The 25,279-nt window shown below is 49.5% G+C and overlaps 1 protein-coding gene across 1 annotated transcript in view; it reads right to left on the bottom strand.

Annotated features, from left to right (window-relative positions):
- LOC141074952 (uncharacterized) overlaps positions 1–25,279 on the bottom strand; it is a 156,643-nt gene that overhangs the window by 128,215 nt on the left and 3,149 nt on the right. The window contains 5 exon segments of the mRNA XM_073562281.1: positions 12,947–13,078; positions 14,877–14,991; positions 15,763–15,860; positions 20,826–20,949; positions 25,059–25,238. Coding sequence (XP_073418382.1) covers positions 12,947–13,078; positions 14,877–14,991; positions 15,763–15,860; positions 20,826–20,949; positions 25,059–25,238 — 649 coding nt within the window.

Raw genomic sequence — 25,279 nt, 5'->3', positions numbered from 1 at the left:
AGCTATTCTCTCTCACCCATGACAGCACCACGGAGAGGATTTCAGAGATTGGTAGCTTAGGGAGGGACCACCGCCTGAAGGACCCTTCTCCCGGAGGTCAGGTCAGACGTAGAGGCTAGATCTAGGCGGTAGTGCTTGAAAAAGGTAGAAGGTGTTGACCAGGTGGCCGCCTTACAGATTTGTTCTATTGATACCTCAGATCTTTCAGCCCATGAGGTCGCCATTGCCCTTGTGGAATGAGCTCTCAGCCCCTCTGGGATGGTATTCCCGCTGGATGAATATGCCAGGGCGATCGCATCCCTTATCCACCTTGCCAGGGTACTCTTGGATGCTTTGAGCCCCTTCCGAGGACCCTGGAAACACACAAAGAGAGACCCTTCCTTCCTACACTTTTTGGTGGCCTCTAAGTATTGTACTAGGCACCTTTTAACATCTAAAGTATGGAATTTTTCTTCCCCTTTATTTTTTGGATTTGGGCAGAAGGAAGGAAGGACTACCTCCTGGGACCTGTGGAAATGTGATGACACTTTAGGTAAATAGGCTGGGTCAGGTTTTAGGATGACTCTATCGTCTAAAATTTTTGTAAAAGGAGGCCCTGCTGACAAGGCTTGAATATCGCTCACTCTTCGGGCTGATGTTAGTGCCACCAGAAGCACAGTTTTGAGTGATAGGATCTTTAGGGTTGCCGAGTGAATTGGTTCAAACGGAGGGCCTGTCAGTGTTGAAAGTACAAGATTCAGGTCCCATGAGGGTAATCTTTGACTGACTATTGGCCTAGATCTGGTTGCGGCTTTAATAAACCGTGCTACCCAGGGGTCACCTGCCACATCATGGTTATAGAGGGCGCCTAACGCCGCTATTTGTACTTTTAATGTGTTGACCACCAGACCCTATTCTAGGCCCTTTTGTAGGAATTCTAGGATTTTATCAATCTGAACCCCATCCTGAACCTTTGCCCTAGAAGTGGATAGGAATTTTTTCCATGTTCTGCTGTAAGCTCTCATCGTAACCGGTTTCCTACTTTTTTGTAGTGTAGTTATCAGGTTTTCTGAAAATCCCCTGTCCCTCATCAGTGCCCTCTCAAATTCCATGCTGTTAAATGGAGGTTCGGTGCCTGAGGATGTAGCACTGGGCCCTGCGATAGCAGGTCCGGGAGATCCGGTAGGATCCAAGGGTCGGTTACTGAGAGCATTCTTAGCCAGGAAAACCAGGTTCTTTTGGGCCAGAAGGGGGCTATCAGTATCATTCTTGCCCTGTCCTCCCTGACCTTCTTTAGGACCGCTGGGATGAGCATGATTGGGGGAAAGGCATATGTTAGACTCTGTGTCCATGGGAGCATAAATGCGTCCAGAGATAGAGGATTCCCCCTGGGATCTAGGGAGCAGAAGGTGTCTACTTTTTTGTTTTTGAAATCGGCAAACAGATCTATGTCTGGGGTCCCCCACATTTTTACAATCTGCTGAAAAATGGACTGCTTTAGTACCCATTCCCCCTGTCGTAACTGGGTGCGGCTCAGAAAGTCTGCCCTCTGATTCTCTGTACCGCGGATGTGTATGGCTGTCAGATAGCAGGTTTGCCTCCGCCAGTTTGAGGATTTTGGCGGATGTGTCCATTAGGGCTTGGGACCTGGTTCCCCCTTGATGATTTATATAGGCTACTGTGACTCGATTGTCCGAAAGGATGCGGACATGGTGATTCCGGAGTAGGGGTAGGAAGTGTGTTAACGCATAGCCTACTGCTAGAAGCTCCTTTTGATTTGAGGAGGCTTTTAGTTCTTGATTTCCCCATACGCTCTGAGTCACCTCGTTGTTCATGTGCGCTCCCCATCCTGAGGGACTGGCATCCGTTGTCACTATGTGTGTTATCTTTGTTGTCCAGGGGATCCCTTTGGACAGATTCTCCTGGCTTTGCCACCAAGCTAGGGAATGAATAGTGCTTGAATTTAGGGTAATACGACCCTCTAGGTGTCCCCCTATTGATGCCTGGTTGGCCAATACGTCCCACTGGAGATCTCTTGTGTGTAACTGAGCCAATTGAACTGCTGGCAGGCAGGCGGATAGGGAACCCAACAGTGACATAGCCTTCCTTAGTGTCATGGAGGGATTTTGGATTGCTCTTGCTGTAATTTGAGCGATCTTCTCTTTTTTGCGGTCTGGGAGGTGACACTCTTGAATGCTTGAGTCTAATGTTAGGCCCAAGAATTCCTGTACCCTGCTGGGCTCCAACCTTGATTTTTTTAGATTTAAAAGCCAGCCCAGGTCTTGTAGAGTGTTCATCACCCTGTCTCTCTGTTCCCTGCATTTTTGAGACGAGCTGCTCGCTATTAGGAAATCGTCTAAATACGGGATTATTATTATATCTTGTTCTCTTATATGAGCCATCATTTCCGCTACTATTTTGGTGAATACTCGCGGAGCTATCGATATTCCGAACGGCAGGGCCCTGTACTGGAATTCTTTCATTTTGCCTTTTATTGAGACGGCTAACCTTAGATATTTCCTGGAGTCTTGATGGATAGGGACGTGATAATAAGCGTCGCTGAGGTCCAACACCGTCATGTAGCAGTTTGGGAACAGGACTTTGGTGGTAGATTTGATCGACTCCATTTTGAAGCTCTGGTTCTTGACGTATTTGTTTAGTTTTCTCAGATTTATAATAGTACGAAAGGTGCCGTCTGGTTTGGTCACTAGAAATAGGAGGGAGTAGAACCCTCTGCCCATATCCTGCCAGGGAACCTCCTGGAGGACTCCTTTTTTCACTAGGCCTAGGACCTCGCTTTCTAGCGCTTCCTGTTCTCGCATACTGGATCTCAGCGGCGTTGTTACATATTTTTGAGGCGGGAGAGAGAAGAAGTCTATTCTTAGGCCCTCCTGGATTAGGTTTATTATCCATGGGTTTGTTGAAATTCTCCTCCAGGCTGGAAGGAAAAAGGATAACCTTCCCCCCACCCTGGGCGTACTGTCACTTGGAGGGCTTTTTGTCCCGGGGAGAGTTATTAAAGAAGAAGCCTCTATCTCTTCTTTTGTCATCCCACTTTTGTTCCCTTGGTGGTCTTCTCTGAAAAAAACTCCTATTCCGAAAGGGTCTCTTAAATGCCGCTGGCCCTAAATTTGGGAATCCTTTTTTCTTGTCCCCTGCTTTCTGGAGGATGTCGTCTAACGTTTCCCCAAAAAGGAATTTCCCTTCACAGGGGATTGAGCATAGTTTCATCTTGGTCTGTAGGTCCCCTGGCCTACTTTTAAGCCATAGTGTCCTTCGGGCTGCGTTTGAAAGTGCTGCCGTTTTGGACGATAGCCTGACTGAATCGGCCGATGAGTCCGCTAAGAATGCAGCCGCTCCCCTTATTACTGGGATAGAATCTAAGATCTTATCTCTAGGTGTCCCTTCCCTCAGCTGTTTCTGAAGTTGGTCCACCCATACCATTAGGGCTCTTGAGGTACATGTCGCCGCTATCGCTGGCCTGAGGTTACTGCCTGCCGACTCCCAAGCCCCCTTTAGAAAGGTATCCGCCTTTTTATCTAGGGGGTCCCTGAGGGTGCCCATGTCCTCAAAGGGAAGGGCGAATTTCTTTGATGCCTTAGCGAATGCTACATCAAGTTTCGGGGCTTTATCCCAAGACGTAGATGCCTCCTCCTCAAAGGGATATTTCCTTTTAAGGGAAGAGACCGTAGTATTTTTTCTGTCTGGCTTATCCCATTCTTTTTTGATTAGACCCTTGACAATCTCGTTTAGCGGAAATACTCTCAGTTTTTTCTGGCCTAGTCCCTCGAACATCATGTCCTGGACTGTTTTATCCGGCCTCGGGTCCAATACCCCCATGGTAGACCTTACAGCTTTCACTAGTTTGTCTACCTCTTCTAGGGGAAAACAATGGCGTCTTCCTGTTTCCTCGTCTGAGGATTTAGACGAGATTTCTCCCGATGTGGAAGAATCTGACTGGGAGGTTTCTACCGCGTCTTTTTTCCTCGTTTTATCCTTATGTTTAAGGGATTCGAGGGCGCTCTGGACCTCTGATTTAATTGCGGCCCTTAGGTCAGATGCGAAATCCGGAGTCTCCTGACAAACAATTTCTTTTGTACAGGACTCGCATAGTTTTTTCTCCCATGATACCGGTAGGGGTTTAGTGCAAGTGGGACATTCCCTGTTCTTTTTTGCCTTCTTTTTTCCCTAATAAGGGAGAGGGATTTGTATTACAACGGTGAACATTCACGAAGATCACTTACCCCAAAAAGGTGCGCGGCTGCAGGTACCGGTTCGGGAGACGGAGTCAGGTCCTGTATAGGCTGATCTCCTGGTGGCGTTTTGCTCCTTGCTGCTGACATACTACGCCGCGTGGAGTGACTGCTGGAATGGCCCTCCATGCTTCGTTCCTTCTGTCGGTGGTGGTGTTGGTGGTGCTGCTGCTGCTTCAGCTGCTGCCTGTCATGCTGCTCCTGTTGCTGGTCGCTATCCTCCATTATCAGGATCGCTTCCAGCCAGGAGCTTCTGCGCCTCACCACTTTTAAATTTACCGCCCCGTGACATCACCGCTCCACCTGCACGCGCTGGACGGGGATCGCGCTCCTGCGCATGCGTCTGGTCCCGGGACCCGGAAGTCGTCTTCTCTACTTCCGGGGCAGCGGCCATCTTGGTACTCTCCGTACCATGGCGCTGCCCCCCTTCCATCGGGCCCCGCAGAGCCCCGATCTCCTCTCCGGAGCGGCGACTCCGGCGTCTCCCCCCCGCTCACCCGGCAGCCCGCATCGGCCCCGGCGGCTTCGGGCACCGCACCTGCCGCGACAGGGGCCTCCCCGCTGCCGATCTCCGGACAGGCCGGCCCCGGCTCCATTAACAGGTACGCCGTACTGTGGGTCCCTCCGTCAGGGACAGGAACCCAACTGAAGGCGGAGGAGAGGTACCGCCCTTTTATCTGTAGGTTCCTGTCCCTGAAGGGCGGATCCCCTCTCTCCGTGGTGCTGTCATGGGTGAGAGAGAAAAGACGGTGCTGTTATATGGAGGTTTCTGGTTCCTGCATATTAACTGATTTGAACTATGGAGGGACTGATTGTAATAATAACATCTATATGCATATGCGGAGGAGGTGTGAGAGAGTTTTAGTGGTTCAGAGGTAACGTTTATAGGGTAGCTAGACGTTGGAGTGCCCACTCTCTGGTAAGAGAGGGGAAAATACAATGGGAGAACTGTTATGGTTTGTTGGGTTACTGTATATGGGGGGGAGGAGAGGGGTTAATTGTTTAGGGAAGAGTTCTATTGCAAGATATTTGCAAGATATTTTCAAGGGTCGGGAACTTGTATGTATAGAATTGTATGATGGGTGATAGAATTAAAATCCTTAGTTGGAATGTAAGAGGACTGTCAGAGGGAACACGAAGAACGGCGATCATGGAAATATGCTAGGAAGAGGAGGCCGGATATTCAAGCTGAACCCAGTGTGGCTGGAATATATTGATATGGATATTATCAAGGAAGAATTGGAGGAGTATTGGCGGATTAATGAAGGGAGTGCTGATAGTCGGGTGGTGTGGGACGCTATGAAAGCGGTCCTAAGTGGTCTTTTGTTTCAAGAGATTTCCACATGTAGGTCAGTTAGCCATTAAAAGGTATCAACTACTGAGGACTCTCAATCCTGAATATTTTTCTATCTACCGGCTAACATGGTACAAAGATATACATCTTTCCTGTATCACATGTAGGTCGAAATCTCAGCTAGAAGACAGGAAAATAATAGAAGCCTTAGAGAGGGTGGAGAGGGATGTGGTACTGGACCCATCAGCAGAAAATCAGAGTAGGCTAAGGGGTACACAGGAAGAGGTTAATAAGGTGTATTTGAGGAAAGCAGAGAGGAGGAGGGCCTTCCAGAAAACGCAATTTTATGATGAAAGTGAAAAAGTGGGGCCTCTGTTGTCAGTGGTGGTAGCGGCGCAGAGGGAATCGTCTTATGTATATAAATTGAAGACTGATGAGGGAAGGGAGGTGGGGGACACAGAGTGTACTTTGGAGGAATTTAGACGATTCTATAATCAGTTATATTCTTCGGGAACGGGGGACTCAATTTGGGGACATAGAGGGTTTTCTTCAGGAAGCAGGGCTCCCGTGGATTAAAGACAGTGATGGCGGGGACTGGAGGTGCCCATAACAAAAGAAGAGATTGAAATGGCTATTGTATCTATGGCTAATAATAGGGCCCCAGGGGCAGATGGTATCCGAGTGAAATTTACAAACAATTAATTCAGATGGTAACACCCAGACTGCAAAAGGTTTTTGAAGTGGCTCTTCGGGAGGGTGAATTACCGGCGTCCATGAGGGAGGCGGTGGTGGTGGTCATTCCGAAAGAGGGGAGAGATCCAGGGTTGGCAGAATCTTATAGGCCCATCTCGTTGATGACGGTGGATGTAAAGATTTTGGCAAAAATTTTGGCTAGCCGTTTGGCGAGTGTGGTTCAGGATCTTGTCCATCCGGACCAATCCGGATTTATGCCAAATAAGTCTACGGCGATTAATTTGCGTATACTTTTTCTGAATTTGCAGCTGTCGTTGGACAATAGGGGCAGTAGGGTTTTGGTATCATTGGACACGTGTAAAGCATTTGATAGTGTTGAGTGGCAGTATCTTTGGAGGGTATTGGAACGCTTTGGTTTTGGGCCGACCTTTATTTCATGGATACGGTTGCTATATACTTCCCCGACCGCTAGGGTCAGAGTTAACGGGCAAATGTCTGGGAGTTTTGCGCTTCATAGGGGGACTAGGCAAGGGTGTCCACTGTCCCCCTACTTTTTGCTTTGGCAGTGGAGCCCCTGGCGCAGACAATAAGGAGGACGGCTTCGGTGAAAGGGTTCAGATATGGCTTGGTAGAAGAAAAAGTATCACTGTATGCAGATGATATGTTGCTTTATTTGGAAGATTCCGGAGAGTCGTTGTTGAGAGCAATGGAAATTATTAAAACATTTGGGTCTATATCGGGATTAGAAATTAACTGGGAAAAATCCACTGTCATGGCTGTAGATGATTGTGTTGTTGATTTGCCAGTGTCGGGGGAGGGTAGTAGGTTGGCAGTGGTGCGACAGTTTAAATACCTGGGCATTCAGGTGGCACTTCCGATTTCGAGCTGTGCATATTTGAATCTGATTCCACTGCAGAGTAAGTTTGGGAGTAAAGTAGGGGTGTGGTGTAAACTGTATCTTTCAGTAGTGGGAAGAATTAATCTGATTAAGATTATGATTTTGATGCCCCAACTGCAATACGTCTTGCACAATGCCCCTGTCTGGTTCCCTAGGCGGTGGTTTCGTACTATTGACTCTAGATTTAGGGATCTTGTGTGGGAAAAAAAGCAGCCAAGGATCAGACTTGAGATACTGCAGAGGCCCAAGGATGGAGGGGGACTGGCGCTTCCGAAACCCTTGGATTTACTACTTAGCTGCTCAGGGCCAACAGATGATGGGGTTGAGGGATATGTCTGAGGCTGGTTCAATACAAAAGGGTCTTGGTTCAGGTGATGGGGAGGGATCCCTTGGTTCAGGTGTTGGAGGCAGGAAGTTTTAAGAAGTTGGGTTTGATGTATCCTACTTTAGCGCTGATACATATAGTCTGGGAGGCAATTAAAAAGATTAGGGGTTTGGAACACTTGACAAATTTTTCCCCAGTATGGCAAAACGAGACTCTACCGGAATTTGTTAAAATGGGAGAATTTAAAAATTGGATGAGACTAGGAATACAGTACATGGTTCAGGTGCAGGACGCGCAGGGACTGGTGCCCTTTGGAAAGTTGCAGGAAGATTATGGGCTACCGGAGGTCTGCAGATTTCAATATGGGCAGTGTAGGCATGCTTATGTTACGCAGCGTAGGACGATGAATATGGAGATTCACAAGGATATATTATGTCTGTGCAGGGGGAGAACAAAAGGGGTAGTGTCGGGCATTTATAAGGATCTAATGCATACTTTTTTAAATAATTATTCTATTAGAGCACAGGGGAAATGGGAGGAGGAGTTGGGTAGGATAGAGGAAGATAAATGGGAAGTGATTATGGGATATATACCCCAATTATCGCTGAGTGAACCGGGCAGACTCTCGCATATATATGTACTCCATAGAGTATATAGGACTCCTGAAAGGCTGTATAGAGCGGGTCTGAGACAGACTTCTGAGTGTCCTCTGTGCCGAATGGAGGGGGCTGGAATTCTCCATATGTTATGGCAGTGTCCAAATCTGAACCCATAATGGATGGCGGTGCTTAATGCCATAGGAGGCGCGTATGGTTGTAGGATTGAGAGGGACCCTGTGGTGTGTATACTGGGATATGTGGAGGAGGTCCAGGTACATAATAAATATAAAGGTGGCTATAGCTAGATTATATATTGCACGAAAACTGATCACCAGATACTGGATAAATGAAGATCCGCCGACGTTGAGGGAATTTTTCAGACAGTCTGACTATATTGTGAATATGGAAAAAGATATTTACGTTAAGAGAAAAAGCATAAGAACATTTGAGACACTGTGGACATCTTGGGTGGAGAGAAGATGACCCTGACCTTAGGTTACACATGCATTATTTGCTGCTCTTGTATGTAATGGGGGGAGGGGAAGGGAGGGAATTTCTGAAACTAATGGCCATTGTTACTGTTTTCATTGCGATTTTTGTTCTATTGTTTTGTACCTTGAATTTGGTTAAATAAAAATTTATCTGATTTAAAAAAAAAAAAAAAAAAAAAAAAAAAAAGGGGTGGACGGACCCAGGGACAACACAGCTCTCACCCCCACTTCCGAAGCGTCGACCTCCACGATAAAAGGTCTGACGGATCGGGTTGCATCAACAAGGGTGCTGAAGTAAAACATTTCTTCAGTGTCTGGAAGGAATTTTTTGTGGCCATGGACCAATTTTTCACATCCACCCCTTCGAGAGTGAGGTCCGTCAAGGGTTTCACCACCTGCGAGAACCCTTTAATGAATTTCCTATAGTAATTAGCAAAGCCCAGGAATCGCTGCAATCCCTTCAGGTCATGAGGTAGCACCCAATCTGAAATGGCCTGAACCTTCCCTGGATCCATGTGGAATCTCTCCCCTGATACAATTAAACCCAGAAAAGATAGTTCTTGCACAAGAATGAGCACTTCTCCAGCTTAGCGTATAAATGGTTCTCCCTGAGTCTTACGAGAAAAGTACGTAGATTGTGTAAGTGTGACTGACTGTCCTCTGAGTATATCAAGATGTCTTCCAAGTAAATGACCACATAGCGCCCAATCAGGTCAGAAAAAATAACATTAATGAATTTCTGGAAAACAGCAGGGGCGTTAGTGAGGCTGAAGGGCATAACCAAATTTTTAAACAACCCCTCGGTCATCAGAAACGCTGTTTTCCATTCATCTCCCTTCCGGATCCTTATAAGGTTATAAATCCCTCGTAAGTCAAGCTTAGAAAACCATTTGGCCCCCGTGAGTTGATTACATAAATCAGGAATCAGAGGGAGAGGGTAGGTGTTTTTCACAGTAATCTTATTCAGTTCCCGAAAGTCGAGGCAAGGCTGCAAACCACCATCCTTTTTCTTCACAGAGGGCCGAATATGCCCCTTGCGGAGGCTCTCTGTGATGTACTCTTTCAAGGCTTGGCGCTCAGGCCCGGACAAATTGTACAGACAAGCCTTGGGTAATTTGGCTCCTGGGACTAAATCAATAACACAATCATAAGGTCTATGTGGTGGAAGCGCCTCAGCCTCGCTTTCAGAAAACACGTTGTCGAAGTCTTTCAGGTACTCTGGAATACCCTCCAGACCGACAGACGACACAGATACAGACTTTACAGTGTTAACAAAAGGTCCCAGGTTACAACACAGACCGTTATCCTTACATCCCCATTGAGTGATCTCCCCTGCCACCCAATCAATGACAGGATTGTGGCGTTGCAGCCAGGGCATCTCCAATACTAGTCCAGCAGGCAGATTATTCATAAAGAAACAACTTAATTTTTCCATGTGAGTGGAACCCACTTCAGAGAAAAGACACCAGTCCTGAAACAAATTCCATCCCGGGTAAGGGGGGGATGAATCAAAAGCCACAATTTTAATAGGATCTTTCAGCCTGACTGTCCCTATCTTATTATGGGTCACAATTTGGGCATCAATCAAATTAATGGAAGAACCGCAGTCAACAAAGGTGGTAGTCACAACAGGACTGCCAGCAAGTTCCAATTCCACCTAGAGCACAATTTTTGTAAGCGAGAAAAAATATACCTGGGTGTCTGGACAACCTCCTCGATTGTTGCCCAGACTCAGGCGTTTCTCTGACGATTTCACTGAAGGGCAGGAGGGGCAATTCCTTTTCCAATGTCCAGAGGCTCCATAGTAAAAACATAGTAGGTTGTCTCTACAGTGTCTTCTCTCTCTTTCCTTCACCAAGACAGCCCCAACCTCCATGGCCTCAGATACAGGTGCAGTGTCACACAATTTGGAGTACAAGGGAGACTCTTGTTGCATCACTCCTCTAGCACGGAGCTCCGCTCCATCAGGACCGCTTGCGTCATGGCATCCTCCAGGGTATTGGGAGGAGGATATAATGCCAGAGCGCCCTGCAGACGGTCAGACAGGCCCTTGCGGAACAACCCCCTCAGGGCGTTGTCCCAAGATACTTCGGCTGCCCAACGTCTAAATTCTGAGCAGAACCATTCAGCAGAGTGCCTCCCGCGTCACACGCATCACCATATCCTCTGCAATACGCACTCTATCAGGCTCGTCATAGATGTGTCCCAGAGCCTCAAAGAACAGGTTCACAGACATACGTTCAGGAGCAGAGGAAGAGAGAGAGAAAGCCCATGCCTGTGGAGCCCCTCTTAACAAGGACATTATGATCTCCACCGTCTGCCTTTGATTACCAGAGGTCCGGGGACGCAATTCGAAAAACAGCGTGCATCCCTCCTTGAAGACCCTAAACAATTTTTTATCTCCGGAAAAATTGTCAGGTAACTTTACTGGTGGCTCGGGGTCTGCTAAGGATACATCAGTGGGGCCCCCCTCCCGGAACCCCAATGGAGCAGACCCTTGTAAAGCAACTGCCACATCTCTCTGCACCTGTTGGTGCGAGTGGACCAGGGCTTGCTGCTCCAGGGACAGCTTCTGCATAAGCTGGGAGAGATCATTAACCTGCATCGTGAGAGCGTGTACCGGATCCATAGCATACTAACACCCCACCACCAGGGAAAGACTGTAAGGTCAGCTATAATGTCACGACTCCTGGGTATCACTGCTGCAGGGAGAGCTGCTCACAGCAGCAAGGGAGCTGAGCAAAGCGCCGGGTAACTAACCAGGTAACAACTAGGACCTGAGCCATGTGACAGAGTAGGATGTGGTTGGGGCCGGAGCCAGATGCCGGGGTGCAAAGGAGACGATAAACACAGGAGAGTAGTCAAGCAAGCTAAGATCAGAACCACGAGATCTCGAGGTACCAATGGGATGAGACAGGGGATTGTCAGAAGGGAAGTCAGAGGTCAAAAAGCCAGAATGAGCAGTGCGGTACAATAGGGACAAACTGAAACGGAGTAACAATAGCCAAGCCAGGAGGTCAGAACCGAAGAAGACAATAGTACCAAAACGCGAGACAGAGAACAGAGTGAGCGGACAGACCAGGTCATACACAGAAGGCAATCAAGCAATGCAGTATACATGTACACCAGGGGGTCAGACACACAGTCAGAACAACAGTATAGCTGACAGGGAATCCTAGTGACATTAACCATGTCCTAACCATGACAGGACACTTCTGGATTGGTCGACTCTTCTTACCAGGATTCCCTTACCAACCCAATGGGTCCCCGGACTCGCCTGTCATACAGGAGCTCGAAGGGGGAGAACTCCGTCGAGGCCTGCGTAACCTATTGGTAAGCAAATAGCAGATGTGGGAGGTATCGCTCCCAGTCGTGCCCTTGGGTCTCAACCAGCATATTTAGCATCTGTTTGAGGGTACCTTTGAAGCGCTCACACAAGCCATTGGTTTGGGGGTGATACGCACTCGATACCAGACGCTTCACTTGCATTTTCTCACAGAGAGCCTCCATTAGGTGAGACATGAATTGGGCCCCTTGGTCGGTAAGCATCTCCCTGGGAAATCCTACCCATGAAAAGATGGCCACCAATGCATCCACCACCTTATCTGCCCTAGTTGATGGCAAAGCCACTGCCTCCGGGTACAGTAGTCTACCACAGTGAGGATGTACTCCTTTCCAGATCTGCTGGGTCGGCCAGCGGGCCCACAATGTCCACAGCGATCCGCTGGAAAGGCTCCTCTATCACTGGCAAAGAGATCAGGGGAGCCTTGGGGACAGGCCCCGCCTTCCCCACCTTTTGACAGGTGATACAGGAGTGGCATTAGTTTGACACATCTGTCCCCATCTTGGGCCAATAGAAGTGTTGAGACAGCCAGGCCTTAGTTTTGCTGATCCTCAAGTGTCCAGCGAGTGGAATCTCATGGGCAATCCGCAACAACACACCCCTGAATTGATACGGGACGGCCAGCTGCCTTTCCCTCAACCACTCCTTTTGGGATTTACCTGGAACTGTCTCCCGATACAATCTTCCTCGTTCACAGAACACCCTCTCCTTATCCGACTCGGAAGTGGGCTCCTGGGAGCAGCCTCTCAAGGCCTCCAGGCTCGCATCTAGTACAGAGCAGCAGGAACTCCTGGCTGGAGGAAGCCAGTAGTGATGTTAAGGTTCCTTCCTCACAGGTACCCTCTAGGACCTGCTCTGGGTCCATCTCTGCTTCAGTCAACCCTCTGACTGAGGAGGGTCCAGAAGGCAGAGCGTTACCTACATTCTGGGCACTCTGAATGGGGATGACAGCGGCTACATAGGCTGTCTCCCCGCAGTTTTCCAACCAACCCATCAGCTGGAACTGCTATGGGTCTACCTCCCAGTCCACCCCCAATACCTCAGGAGCAGTGCTAAATATGGGGCAGTTACCTTCTTCATGGCTACTGGTCAGTTGCACGGCATTACTTTCCTCATGGTTCCCGTGCATCTCCCCATCTTCCTTAGCACTGTCACTTGCTCCTGTTAGGGGTTCCTCAACCGCCTCACCCTGCACACCTGCACCTGTAGACACATCATCATTCTCAGAAAAATGGGTATCAGGTAAAGCATGCAATTTCACATCATTATCAATAGCATTAACATTACCCTTAGTATCAGATTGGGGAGGGGTGTCAAGGACATAATACGCGACCATTCTCCCCAAATCAGTCCCCAACAAAACGTCGGTAGGCAAGTTTTCGGAGGGGTTCCCAAAGGCAAGGATTCAGCCCACAGCATGGATGGTATATGCTGTCTCCCCCAGGTCTGAATGCCCCCTGAATCAGCCTCTTAGCCTTATAATTTTAGTTGGATGACCTCACTGGGGGCAGAGCTATGGGATGTAATCCCATTTCCAAAGTTACTAAGAACTTACTAAAACCTCGTAACCGTCGTAACTCGGGCTGCAAGGCTCGCACCGGACGGCAAAATTACCCTTTTTCTCAGCGTGAAATTGGTGTTCATTTAAGTCCAAACACTACTTGCTTATGTGCCTCGGTTAAGCAGTAATCCACTACTTGGATTCTGCTTGTCCTTGAGCTTAGAAAATTCACTGGAGTATGGTTCTGCCGATACCCATTCAAAAGTGTAAGTTTCATGTTTCTATGGCCCATCGGCATCGTTATATTTTGACTCTAAACACTAGGACGAAGGAAACACGTGTTTCAGGGCTTTTTTACTTTCAGTTTCCCAGTTGCAGGCAGGAAGGAGGCGGTGGAGATAGAATTACACACACATTCCAGAGAGAGGGGGGAAGGAGTATAGGATTACACAAGCAGGCAGAGAGAGAGGAGGGGTGGGGGGGGTCACATCTGCAGTGTATGTGAAGGGCTAGCAGGTCCAAAGCAGATGTAGCAGAGCTCAGTGTGCGTGATTGAACAATAAGGTTTACGTCATATTCCATGACACTCTACATTTATGTTAACAGATGACGGACCTGATTGGGAACTTGCTTTTTTTGTGAATTGAGATGAAGCTTTTATTGGGAACATTTTACAAAACATTTTGATTGATATTTATCCTGTGCTCTACACTGAGCACGTACATTGGAGTTTCCGTCTAATTATACAAAATACGTGATCCAGATGAAACCTTGAGGGATCCAATCACTAATAAAGCAGCACAGTTATTGTCTAGCCTTTGCTCAGCGTTGTCCGTCTTTTCAAAGATGTCTCCATCTGCCTTATTATAGGGAATTTTCCGCCAAAGGTTCCATCTAAATCACAAGCTCAGTCATTTATAAGGCAGCATGGGACTTGTGGAAGAAAAATATGGACGGAAAGGATGGCAGGAATATTAACAAAGGTAAAGGAAAACTAAATCTGTTCTTCGTAAACCATTAAGAAGAGGTGTGAAGGCGGCCCCGTTATTCATCGGTGCACCGCCGGACTCTACAGGAGCAGCCGCACCATCACTGGACGCTACTGCTGTGATGTGGACAGCGGATAAAGCTTCACTGCACCGTAGATTCCACACGATATCACACATTGGTCATCATCATCATCACGCGCCGGTCAGCGTCATCACGCGCCGGTCAGCGTCATCACGCGCCGGTCAGCGTCATCATCATCACACACCGATTGTTGTCGTCATCATCATCACACACCGGTTGTTGTCGTCATCATCATCATCATCATCACACACTGGACATCATCATCATTATGCACCGGACATCATCATCATTATACGCCGTATATCATCATACTGCTCATCATCACACGCCGATCAATCATCATACACCGGATATCATCATCATAACACACGACGGTCATCTTCATCACACGCCGGTCATCATCATCACGAGATGGTCATTATCACATACCTGTAGAAACATCTCCCGGAATCTCCTTCTCGTCACTCACACACGGCTGATCCCCCCTCGTCATTGCTTCTTTTTCTGTCTCATCCTTCACTTTATTCTTAGTCGGATATTCTCCCTGATATATCAGATGTAACAATCAGCACAATACAAGAAACCACCAAAATCTGTGACATCTATGACCTCGATCAGATATGTCCCTGTCACGATAATATAAATCTGCGCATATTCTAGGTACACTCCATTTTAACTTGGGGAAGGTGCCCCTCCCCCACTTCCACATGGCATTGACTGATAAGTGTAAGTTCTCATTTTACTCCATTCTTGTTTTGTAATTGCATATAATGTAGTTGTCTCTCTTTGTGACATCTTTTGTACTTTTGTAAACACTGCCTATTCTTTTTGGAATAAATCTATAACATTTACTAGTTCCGTTTTCCTTGCTCTATAAACTTACCGCCACGTCTCCATGCTAAATTCACACTACCTAGTGGGTTGGCTCCCGACCCAACATTGAAATTAATATAGAACTAGGAGCTGGTGGAAGCGTCGTGTTCTGGGCTTTTGGGGAGGCTCTGCTAGTGACGGGCAGAGGTTATTATGTGTATTACCCATCTAGGCCTGGGGATATACATACCGGCCTCCCTGCAGACTGCCCAATAGCCAGTACACAACCAGGCAGCCTTACTGGCGACTACTTATCCTAGGTGTAGTTCCCTGACTGACCTGAGGGTAAGGGGGGAGGGAGGCGCTAGAGAGCTGCAAGTTCCAAACGGGAACTGGAAAGAGGGATATAATAAATCCCTGACAAACTTGGGGGCAACCAAACACCCCCGGTTCATGACAGTCCCCCGTATACAGATCCGGTACAGGGCTCAGCGACGTCTACCTGATGTTCCTTCAGGATGTTGTGATTCTCCTCTGGACAGTCCTGGGGATACAGAGGACGGGGACATCTCTCTGGTGGATTTCTCCTCTCGGATCCATCTGTGGAGACACACAGACTGAATACATGACCTGCCGTGTATCTGTCTATATATGAGACACGTCTCTAAGAACCGGTAAGTCTAGGTTTATGTATCAGGGACTAAATTACATTGTTGTGGTCCTCACCGCCAGTATCGAGGTCCCAGCACATTGTGAGCCCCAAGTATCTATTTATATAATTGCTTTGTATTGTTTTCATTTCCGGTTCTTTCCAGATGTCACCGTATCCCAGAATTCCAAGCGGAGGAAGTTCACCAACTGCCATATTGGGACACCCAAGTGATGGGTGTCTCAGTATGGAAACTGCTGCTGGTACCAACCTACTGCTTGGTATCACCAGCGGAACACCGTCGCACCACACACACACACTCTATACGCACCACACACACACACACACATTCTCACACTCACACTCATGCCTCATCTTGCGTGGTAACACCAGCAGAACACCGTTGCACTGTGCCTGCGTGAATTTCCGGCGGCAGATGCGCAACATGTATACAGGCAGAGGAAGCCAGTCACACTAAAGGGGTTTTCCCACGAATGAAAGTTCATTTTAAAAATTGTCTGTGTCTGACTGTGTACGGAGCATACCACATCTCCTGGGCAGGGGAGGAAGCAAAAGACAATACTGACATTACAACAGCAGACACAGACAATTTTTAAAATGAACTTTCGTTCGTGGGAAATAGAAATTCCTCCTGACATGCTGTGCACTCAGGTACGGACTGGGACTGAAATTCAGCCCTGGCATTTGAAATCACACAGGCCCATGATGTCCCAGTCCCCAAGAATCAGATGGGGATATATTGCTAATATTACCCTGGATGGAGGAAAGGAAGATTTACTACAAGACCAATATTTCTAATGATACCCGTGGCCTGCTGGGGTAAGTGACTTTGTGCTCCGTCTCAACTCTTAACAGTATGGGTGTCTTGAGAACAACGATTCTGTGAACAACGTAGAAGACAAGGCAGCCCATGACCAGACAGGCCCTTGTGGCATTTGCCAGAATTGCCAGTCCGGCCCTGTGTGCACTGACTGTTTAGTGATGGGGCACAGGTCAATCCAGAGATGATATGAGAGGAGGAGACAGCAGATGGGGGAGAGAGAAAGCGCACAGGGGTGAGACAGACAGAACACAAGGGGAAACAGCTCAAACGGGACAGCACATGAGGGGAGAACACAGCACAGGAAGGAGAGAGACAGCAGACAAGGGGGATAGCACATGGGGTAGACAGGTCAAAGAAGAGAGCACAGACGGGAGAAGTCAGCACATGGGGCAAGACAGAGTGGATAGGTGGATGAGCACATGGGGGGGGGGGGGAGAGATTCACAACGCTGCAAAGCGTGCCTCCATCGTGACATTACCGCCCTCCCGATGCAATAGCATCGGGCCTCCATCTGGTGAAGTGATAAGCAACAAGGCCAAAGCCTAATGCTCTCTGCTCTGCACCCGGAGGATGAGGACCCTGAGAAGAGGGACAGAGAAGACCCTCCTCAGGCAGATGGAGGAGCCGCACTAAGAAACACAACCTCTCCAAGAATCCTATCCACCACTGATGGAACCACAAAGGAGCTGGAGAAAGCTCCACATATCTATCCAGCGGTTTCTTCTCTCCTAATTCACGTTATGGAGATTGGGGGAAGGACGGTTACCATTTACCAGGGATTGTTTTCTGAGAGATCATGAGGTCATCATGAGGATACGGCCACCCTCCTGGACAGGATCCTCTGGGATCAATCTAAGAGGAGAGAACCTGCCGTCCTCCTATTAGAAGACGAGTTACTGCGTTTTTATTCTTTTTTAAAGAGATAAATCTCAACATTCGCCTCAATATAAACAGAAAAATAGGCAGCAAGTGAACAGGAGGACGGTGTTGTGGGGAGCACCTGGTACGCAGTGGTTAGTGCCTGTGAAGAAACCAGAGTATATCTTAATTGCCCAGACGGCTATGTTTTACCAGGCCTGGAGGAATTGACTTTGTCTGTATATTTGGCTTGTGGATTTAAGTGTGGATTCTGGTGGGTCAAGAAGGCTGACTTGCACAATGATATACCATGTAACATAGTGTGTGCTTATCTGATGGTTGTTTATATTCTGGAATCAGTTTGTTGACTTGAATGTAGATAGGGAAAGGCTGTGAGGGTGTACTGAAGGACACTGGGTAATTCTACCAATAGCTTACCTGCCTTGGGTATAAAAGACCCTGAGACAGAGAGACGGTGTCTCATCTCACCACTTAGAGCTACTAGCCGGACCTCCTACTAAACACCCAACGGACAAGAAACTCTTCAGGATCCCAGCGGAGGGTACGTCAGATCCGGCTGAAAGAACACTGGACTGCTCTCGGTCATCTCTCTACGCTTGTCGTGACCTCCTCGCTCTGTGTTATCACAGGTGGAATAGCGACCCTGGGAGCTCTGACATAACATCCACTAGCATCTCGGTGAGTCAGCGGAGGGGTGAGGCCGTGTGGTGTGCACCATTTTGGGTAATTGCTGAAATTGTTCTGTTTGCTAATGGGTGTTGTGGTTCAATAAAGCTTGGCCACACTGTTGTACCCTAACCCTGCGTTGTCTGTGTAGTGTTCTGCCCACAAGGAGATAGAGCGGGCGTTCAGTGGTATGAGCCCTGGTCCATGCAGTCTTTCTAAAGGCAGCCAGGCCAGCGGACGAGAGCACCCACTGACCCCGTTTCTCCACAGTGCCTATCATCAATGTGTAGAAAGGACAACTAGAGAGCAGGAGCCGGGGTCATGTGCGCTTAATGATGTAAGATTCCACAGAAAATCTCCATAATATATATTCATCTCAGCGAACAACCCTTTAAGGGAGACTTAAACTGATTATTATCACCCTTTTGCTGCCTGATGTCCCTGCTGGGCCAACACCTGCATCACCATCCCACTTACATTGTTCTGATCAGACCCAATAAAGAGGAAGAGCGGACCACCTGACATTTTGGTGTTGTTGAGCCTTTGAGGCTAGAACACCCCGTCCCATGCATTCTGACGTCAAGTGATAAGGCTCGTTAACCCTTCCTGATATTTGGTGTTCATGCATGGAGGATGCCAGCCATGGGGTTAACCTGCAGATTAATAACATATTGAACTTGCCCGGTGTCAGCACTGAGAGCCCCACTGCCGGAAGGAAATGAACTTTAGTCCCACTCGGCAGCATTTGGCTTCCAGTCATAGCGTTTTGGCCGAGACAGCTACAGTCACCACTCGGTGTATAGAGAGCAGCAGCTGTTAACGCGGCCCTGGCATTGACATACAGCTGGCTCAGCTTTAGGGCTCAGCATTAGAGGCGGCTATGACCGCCTGTAGCCTGCAGAAGACCCCTGTCTCTGCCGTCAAGGTTTTCCTATGAAGCCCAATATGAAGAGAATCTCAGGTTAAAATCCCCATTAGCTTTCCTTTGTCTCCAAAAATGAGAACAAAAAAATAAATGCATCAACAAACATATTTGTCATTGTCACATGAGGATTTATTCCACACGGTAAACACATCACAAACACCACCCCAAAAATGCAATGAAATCGCAACTATCAAAAAGTCACCGGTGCCCAAAATGGTACCAAAAGGACAGCGCGTCATTCAAGAGAAGAAGCCGTCACACAGCTCCGATAACGGAGGATAAAGTGATGGGTCTCAGGGAAAGGGCTGATATTTAGCCCACGAAAAATATTCTATAAAAAATCCCACAAGTTTGAAATTGCTGTAACTGTACTGACATGGAAAATCGCAGGGAGGTCGTTCTTACCACGACTCACAGATCAGAAGAAAATGATCAGGGAAAAGAAAGCTGTTGTCAGATGGAGAAAATGTAGAGAAACCCAGAGCAAGTCTGGAGAAAACTCATCTATTATAGGAGGACGCCGGAGAGACGTCATCACCTCCACCGGAGCCAACAAGGAGACTCGCTGCTCATGTGGCGCCCCCAGGAGTATGGTCGCCACAGTGGCTTTGCCTTCCTCAGGGGAGGGTAATGCCAGGCTTGGAGGCAATGATGGGTCTCTCTCAAAGTCAATCTATGCATGCAACACAGTTCCACTTCAGGCCAGCAGGGGGAACTCTGAACCGGGATTAAGGGGAGGAGTGCTCTCTGAGGGCCAAGAGGAATGAGTGGTCAGTTAGTCTGCGGAGGGTGAATTGTGCAGACGTGTGGAATGAGCGCTGAGATAGAGCGCAGAGGACAACCTCATCTCTGGAGAGAGTGCATGAACTGGAGCCTGGTCTCCACGGCTGTACGGATACTAACGGTCCTGCAACAGACACCGGAGGAGTAGGAGGCTGTAAATGCCCAACCCCCATCTAAGACTTGAGGGCACAACCGCAGCTTGAATAGTGAGCCAGGACTCAGGAGAGAGGAGTCCCCGAGATAGGCTACAGCTGTCTGCCGTGCAAGTAAGGTTCTTGAGAACATCTGTCCGGAGGAACTCCAGTGTAACTCAGTACTGGGAGTACTTCATTCGAATAATGGCTAGTAAGGAGACTGCACAGCCCGTCTGCTGAGAGAGAATCCCTGAGCTGCTTCCAGGCTAGTCTGCTCCAATACCATCTGTAATCAGGACCTGGACTGCAGTGATCAGGCAAAGGTACAGAAATTGCACCCGCTGTGTCTTGTCTGCTTCCTACCTTTCCGGAACCGCTACATCCCCGTGCAAACCACATCGACACTGCCCTGGGACTATAGCTTCACCTGTGGGGAGCTTTTACATCTTTGCTGCACCAAACCATCAGTCCCAGCGGATCTGCATGCAGCGTCTGCTTAACACCTACCTTGCTGAACACCACAGGTGGCGTCACGAACTATTCATCTAACTACATTCCACCATTCACATCTTCCTATTACTTGGGCGCCCAGGGCCACAGTCCGGGTCACCGCTGCTGCGACACATCCCACTGACACCGGCCCAGTACCGAGTACCCCACAGCCCTGGGAGGGCGACACACTCACCTCGTTGTGTAAGAGGCCGGAGCTCCTCCATCATCACAGCCTGGTACCGATCCTGGTGTCCGTCTAGATACTCCCACTCCTCCATGGAGAGATAGACAGCGACGTCCTGACACCTTATAGGAACCTGACAACAACGACACAGTCACCACCCAGAATCCTCCAGTGCTGTATAATGTCCCAGCAGTCACCTCTCCGCTCATCACCCAGAATCCTCCAGTGCTGTATAATGTCCCAGCAGTCACCTCTCCGCTCATCACCCAGAATCCTCCAGTGCTCTCATGCATAATGTCCCAGCAGTCACCTCTCCACTCATCACCCAGAATCCTCCAGTGCAGTCCTGTATAATGTCCCAGCAGTCACCTCTCCGCTCATCACCCAGGATCCTCTAGTATAATGTCCCAGCAGTCACCTCTCCTCTCACCACCCAGAATCCTCCAGTGCCGTCCTGTATAATGTCCCAGCAGTCACCTCTCCTCTCATCACCCAGAATCCTCCAGTGCCCTCCTGTATAATGTCCCAGCAGTCACCTCTCCGCTCATCACCCAGAATCCTCCAGTGCCATTCTGTATAATGTCCCAGCAGTCACCTCTCCTCTCCTCACCCAGAATCCTCCAGTGCCGCCCTGTATAATGTCCCAGCAGTCACCTCTCCTCTCATCACCCAGAATCCTCCAGTGCCGTCCTGTATAATGTCCCAGCAGTCACCTCTCCGCTCATAACCCAGAATCCTCCAGTGCCGCCCTGTATAATGTCCCAGCAGTCACCTCTCATCACCCAGAATCCTCCAGGGCCGCCCTGTATAATGTCCCAGCAGTCACCTCTCCTCTCATCACCCAGAATCCTCCAGTGCCGCCCTGTATAATGTCCCAGCAGTCACCTCTCATCACCCAGAATCCTCCAGGGCCGCCCTGTGTAATGTCCCAGCAGTCACCTCTCCGCCCTTCACCCAGAATCCTCCAGTGCCGTCCTGTATAATGTCCCAGCAGTCACCTCTCATCACCCAGAATCCTCCAGGGCCGCCCTGTATAATGTACCAGCAGTCACCTCTCCTCTCATCACCCAGAATCCTCCAGTGTCCTCCTGCATAATGTCCCAGCAGTCACCTCTCCGCTCATCACCCAGAATCCTCCAGTGCCATCCTGTATAATGTCCCAGCAGTCTCCTCTCCGCTCATCACCCAGAATCCTCCAGTGCCCTCCTGCATAATGTCCCAGCAGTCACCTCTCCGCTCATCACCCAGAATCCTCCAGTGCAGTCCTGTATAATGTCCCAGCAGTCACCTCTCCAGTCATCACCCAGAATCCTCCAGTGCCGTCCTGTATAATGTCCCAGCAGTCACCTCTCCGCTCATCACCCAGAATCCTCCAGTGCCCTCCTGCATAATGTCCCAGCAGTCACCTCTCCGCTCATCACCCAGAATCCTCCAGTGCAGTCCTGTATAATGTCCCAGCAGTCACCTCTCCTCTCATCACCCAGAATCCTCCAGTGCCCTCCTGTATAATGTCCCAGCAGTCACCTCTCCGCTCATCACCCAGAATCCTCCAGTGCCCTCCTGTATAATGTCCCAGCAGTCACCTCTCCTCTCATCACCCAGAATCCTCCAGTGCCCTCCTGTATAATGTCCCAGCAGTCACCTCTCCGCTCATCACCCAGAATCCTCCAGTGCCCTCCTGTATAATGTCCCAGCAGTCACCTCTCCGCTCATCACCCAGAATCCTCCAGTGCCGTCCTGTATAATGTCCCAGCAGTCACCTCTCCTCTCATCACCCAGAATCCTCCAGTGCCGCCCTGTATAATGTCCCAGCAGTCACCTCTCCTCTCATCACCCAGAATCCTCCAGTGCCGCCCTGTATAATGTCCCAGCAGTCACCTCTCCGCTCATCACCCAGAATCCTCCAGTGCCGTCCTGTATAATGTCCCAGCAGTCACCTCTCCGCTCATCACCCAGAATCCTCCAGTGCCCTCCTGTATAATGTCCCAGCAGTCACCTCTCCGCTCATCACTCAGAATCCTCCAGTGCCGTCCTGTATAATGTCCCAGCAGTCACCTCTCTCCGGTCATCACCCAGAATCCTCCAGTTCCGTCCTGTATAATGTCCCAGCAGTCACCTCTCCGCTCATCACCCAGAATCCTCCAGTGTCGTCCGGTATAATGTCCCAGCAGTCACCTCTCCGCTCATCACCCAGAATCCTCCAGTGTCGTCCGGTATAATGTCCTAGCAGTCACCTCTCCGCTCATCACCCAGAATCCTCCAGTGCCGTCCTGTATAATGTCCCAGCAGTCATCTCTCCGCTCATCACCCAGAATCCTTCAGTGCCGTTCTGTATAATGTCCCAGCAGTCACCTGTCCAGTCATCACCCAAAATCCTCCAGTGCCGTCCTGTATAATGTCCCAGCAGTCACCTCTCCGCTCATCACCCAGAATCCTCCAGTGCCCTCCTGCATAATGTCCCAGCAGTCACCTCTCCGCTCATCACCCAGAATCCTCCAGTGCAGTCCTGTATAATGTCCCAGCAGTCACCTCTCCTCTCATCACCCAGAATCCTCCAGTGCCCTCCTGCATAATGTCCCAGCAGTCACCTCTCCGCTCATCACCCAGAATCCTCCAGTTCCATCCTGTATAATGTCCCAGCAGTCACCTCTCCAGTCATCACCCAGAATCCTCCAGTGCCGTCCTGTATAATGTCCCAGCAGTCACCTCTCCGCTCATCACCCAGAATCCTCCAGTGCCGTCATGTATAATGTCCCAGCAGTCACCTCTCCGCTCATCACCCAGAATCCTCCAGTGCCCTCCTGTATAATGTCCCAGCAGTCACCTCTCCGCTCATCACCCAGAATCCTCCAGTGCCCTCCTGTATAATGTCCCAGCAGTCACCTCTCCGCTCATCACCCAGAATCCTCCAGTGCCGTCCTGTATAATGTCCCAGCAGTCACCTCTCCTCTCATCACCCAGAATCCTCCAGTGCCGCCCTGTATAATGTCCCAGCAGTCACCTCTCCTCTCATCACCCAGAATCCTCCAGTGCCGCCCTGTATAATGTCCCAGCAGTCACCTCTCCGCTCATCACCCAGAATCCTCCAGTGCCTTCCTGTATAATGTCCCAGCAGTCACCTCTCCGGTCATCACCCAGAATCCTCCAGTGCCCTCCTGTATAATGTCCCAGCAGTCACCTCTCCGCTCATCACCCAGAATCCTCCAGTGCCCTCCTGTATAATGTCCCAGCAGTCACCTCTCCGCTCATCACCCAGAATCCTCCAGTGCCGTCCTGTATAATGTCCCAGCAGTCACCTCTCCTCTCATCACCCAGAATCCTCCAGTGCCGCCCTGTATAATGTCCCAGCAGTCACCTCTCCTCTCATCACCCAGAATCCTCCAGTGCCGTCCTGTATAATGTCCCAGCAGTCACCTCTCCGCTCATCACCCAGAATCCTCCAGTGCCTTCCTGTATAATGTCCCAGCAGTCACCTCTCCGGTCATCACCCAGAATCCTCCAGTGCCCTCCTGTATAATGTCCCAGCAGTCACCTCTCCGCTCATCACTCAGAATCCTCCAGTGCCGTCCTGTATAATGTCCCAGCAGTCACCTCTCTCCGGTCATCAGCCAGAATCCTCCAGTTCCGTCCTGTATAATGTCCCAGCAGTCACCTCTCCGCTCATCACCCAGAATCCTCCAGTGTCGTCCGGTATAATGTCCCAGCAGTCACCTCTCCGCTCATCACCCAGAATCCTCCAGTGTCGTCCGGTATAATGTCCTAGCAGTCACCTCTCCGCTCATCACCCAGAATCCTCCAGTGCCGTCCTGTATAATGTCCCAGCAGTCATCTCTCCGCTCATCACCCAGAATCCTTCAGTGCCGTTCTGTATAATGTCCCAGCAGTCACCTCTCCGCTCATCACCCAGAATCCTCCAGTGCCGTCCTGTATAATGTCCCAGCAGTCACCTCTCCGCTCATCACCCAGAATCCTCCAGTGCCGTCCTGTACAATGTCCCAGCAGTCACCTCTCCGCTCATCACCCAGAATCCTCCAGTGCTGACCTGTATAATGTCCCAGCAGTCACCTCTCCGCTCATCACCCAGAATCCTCCAGTGACGTCCTGTATAATGTCCCAGCTGTCAAGTCTCCGCTCATCACCCAGAATCCTCCAGGGCCGTCCTGTATAATGTCCCAGCAGTCACCTCTCCGCTCATCACCCAGAATCCTCCAGGGCCGTCCTGTATAATGTCCCAGCAGTCACCTCTCCGCTCAGCAGCTCGATCATCTTGTTGCTGAGCTCCAGGATCTTCTTGTTCCTCTCATGTATCGGGGAGTGCGGGGGAGGCTCTGTGATGGGGCCTGGGCTCCACCCTCCTGACTCCTGGAGATGGATGATGGGAGTCACACAGTCCCCCGATATCTTCCTCACTATTGTGTAATCCTGTGTATGGAGAGAGACACTTAGGGAGAAGAATACCTTCC

Source organism: Dendrobates tinctorius, unplaced genomic scaffold (genome assembly GCF_039654945.1).
Source record: "Dendrobates tinctorius isolate UK_male_01 unplaced genomic scaffold, ASM3965494v1 ptg000342l, whole genome shotgun sequence".
NCBI classification, from domain to species: domain Eukaryota; kingdom Metazoa; phylum Chordata; class Amphibia; order Anura; family Dendrobatidae; genus Dendrobates; species Dendrobates tinctorius.
The sequence above is the reverse complement of the archived record's forward strand: the minus strand, read 5'-3'. Positions and strand labels throughout refer to the sequence as shown.